Raw genomic sequence first — 1344 nt, 5'->3', positions numbered from 1 at the left:
TTGTCTTGGTAAGAGATTTATTATTATTATTATTTTTGCAGTTTCCTTTAGAACGATCCTAGCATATATGAAACTAATCATATACTACTTTTGTAGTTTGCTATATGGCATCCATGATCCATACAAAAAAATATTGCTAATGGCAAAAAAAAACTACTAAAGATACAACAAAACAAATGTTATAATAATTACGTGCCAATGTTGGCTTTCACGTGGCCCATCCTAGCTTTTCATTACCACCACCATCCTCATCATGTCTCTCTCATTATACCCCCGAAGTTAAAAAAAAAAGTAATTATCTTTAAAACACACAAATAAAAAACAAATTCACTGTGTAAACTAAAGAAGACGAAAGAGAAGAGATCCAAATCTCTCATCTCATCTTGTTATCTAAAAAAAATTCAGTTCACACCAAAATAAAATAAAAGATAAAAAAACCCAAAAACATCCAAAAAAAAAAAAAAACAATGCTCTGCTATGTCGGTAAAGCCACCAAGATTTTCATTTTCATCGTTACCGTCGCCGTCGTCATTGGCCTCGTCGTAGTCTTCGGTGTTCTCCGACGTCACTCTCACCATTGCTCCGGTGACTATTGCTCATCCGATCCTCCTCCTTCTTCTTCTTCCTCTTCACCTTCCTCCCCTTTTATAACTCCATTCCCAAACCCAAACCCGAACCCGACCACGCCTGTTCTCGGATCTTCACCTCCCACTCCACCAGATTCATCATCAACACCAAACCCATCTACTCCAATCTCCCCAAATCCGCCTGCACCGATCGTAACAAACCCGAATCCACCTCCTCCGCCTGATTCTGATACAACCACCACCGCTCCTCCTCCACCAACAACGGAAACAGCAATCCCACCACCGCCTCCAGCACCAGTATCGGCATCTCCGCCTTTAACTCCGCCGAGCGCCGTCGTCAACACTCCTGCTCCCGTGCATGCTAAACTGGTCAACGACTAAAAAGACCAAACCTTTGTACATTCCGACCATTTTTTCCAGTTTCTTCAACTTTGATTCGTTTGTTTCTTTTTTGATTCTAATTAGATATTTTTTTTAAAATTTTTATTCGCATTTTCATTAATATTTATGTTATACACTTCACTATATAGCAAGAGATCTCGATCGAATGTTATAAACAGATTTTTTTTTTTGTGTTCTTGTTAATTGCAATGATCTTATAAGGGTGAGTGAGTTGTCTATATCTATCGATATCAAAGGCTTTTAATGATTACATTTTGTTTTAAGTTAAGTCTTTTGTGTGTGTTTTAACTTTGAAGTTAATTAAAAGAGTATCATTGTCTTAATGCTCACCAGTCAAATCTACTTTTTTTTTTTT

General features: G+C 37.4%; 1 protein-coding gene across 1 annotated transcript; it reads left to right on the top strand.

Moving 5' to 3' along the window:
- LOC104787069 (proline-rich receptor-like protein kinase PERK8) lies at nucleotides 224-1215 on the top strand. The gene has a single exon (XM_010512576.2). The coding sequence runs from the start codon at nucleotides 468-470 to the stop codon at nucleotides 966-968; it is 501 nt and encodes a 166-aa protein (XP_010510878.1). The 5' UTR covers nucleotides 224-467; the 3' UTR covers nucleotides 969-1215.

This window comes from Camelina sativa, chromosome 1 (assembly GCF_000633955.1).
Source record: "Camelina sativa cultivar DH55 chromosome 1, Cs, whole genome shotgun sequence".
In the NCBI taxonomy this organism is placed as follows: domain Eukaryota; kingdom Viridiplantae; phylum Streptophyta; class Magnoliopsida; order Brassicales; family Brassicaceae; genus Camelina; species Camelina sativa.
This window is presented reverse-complemented; position numbering and strand designations above follow the sequence as displayed.

Bases quoted from the DNA above. Each gene is read 5' to 3' on its own strand.
- LOC104787069 (XM_010512576.2), top strand. From the start codon at position 468: ATGCTCTGCTATGTCGGTAAAGCCACCAAGATTTTCATTTTCATCGTT.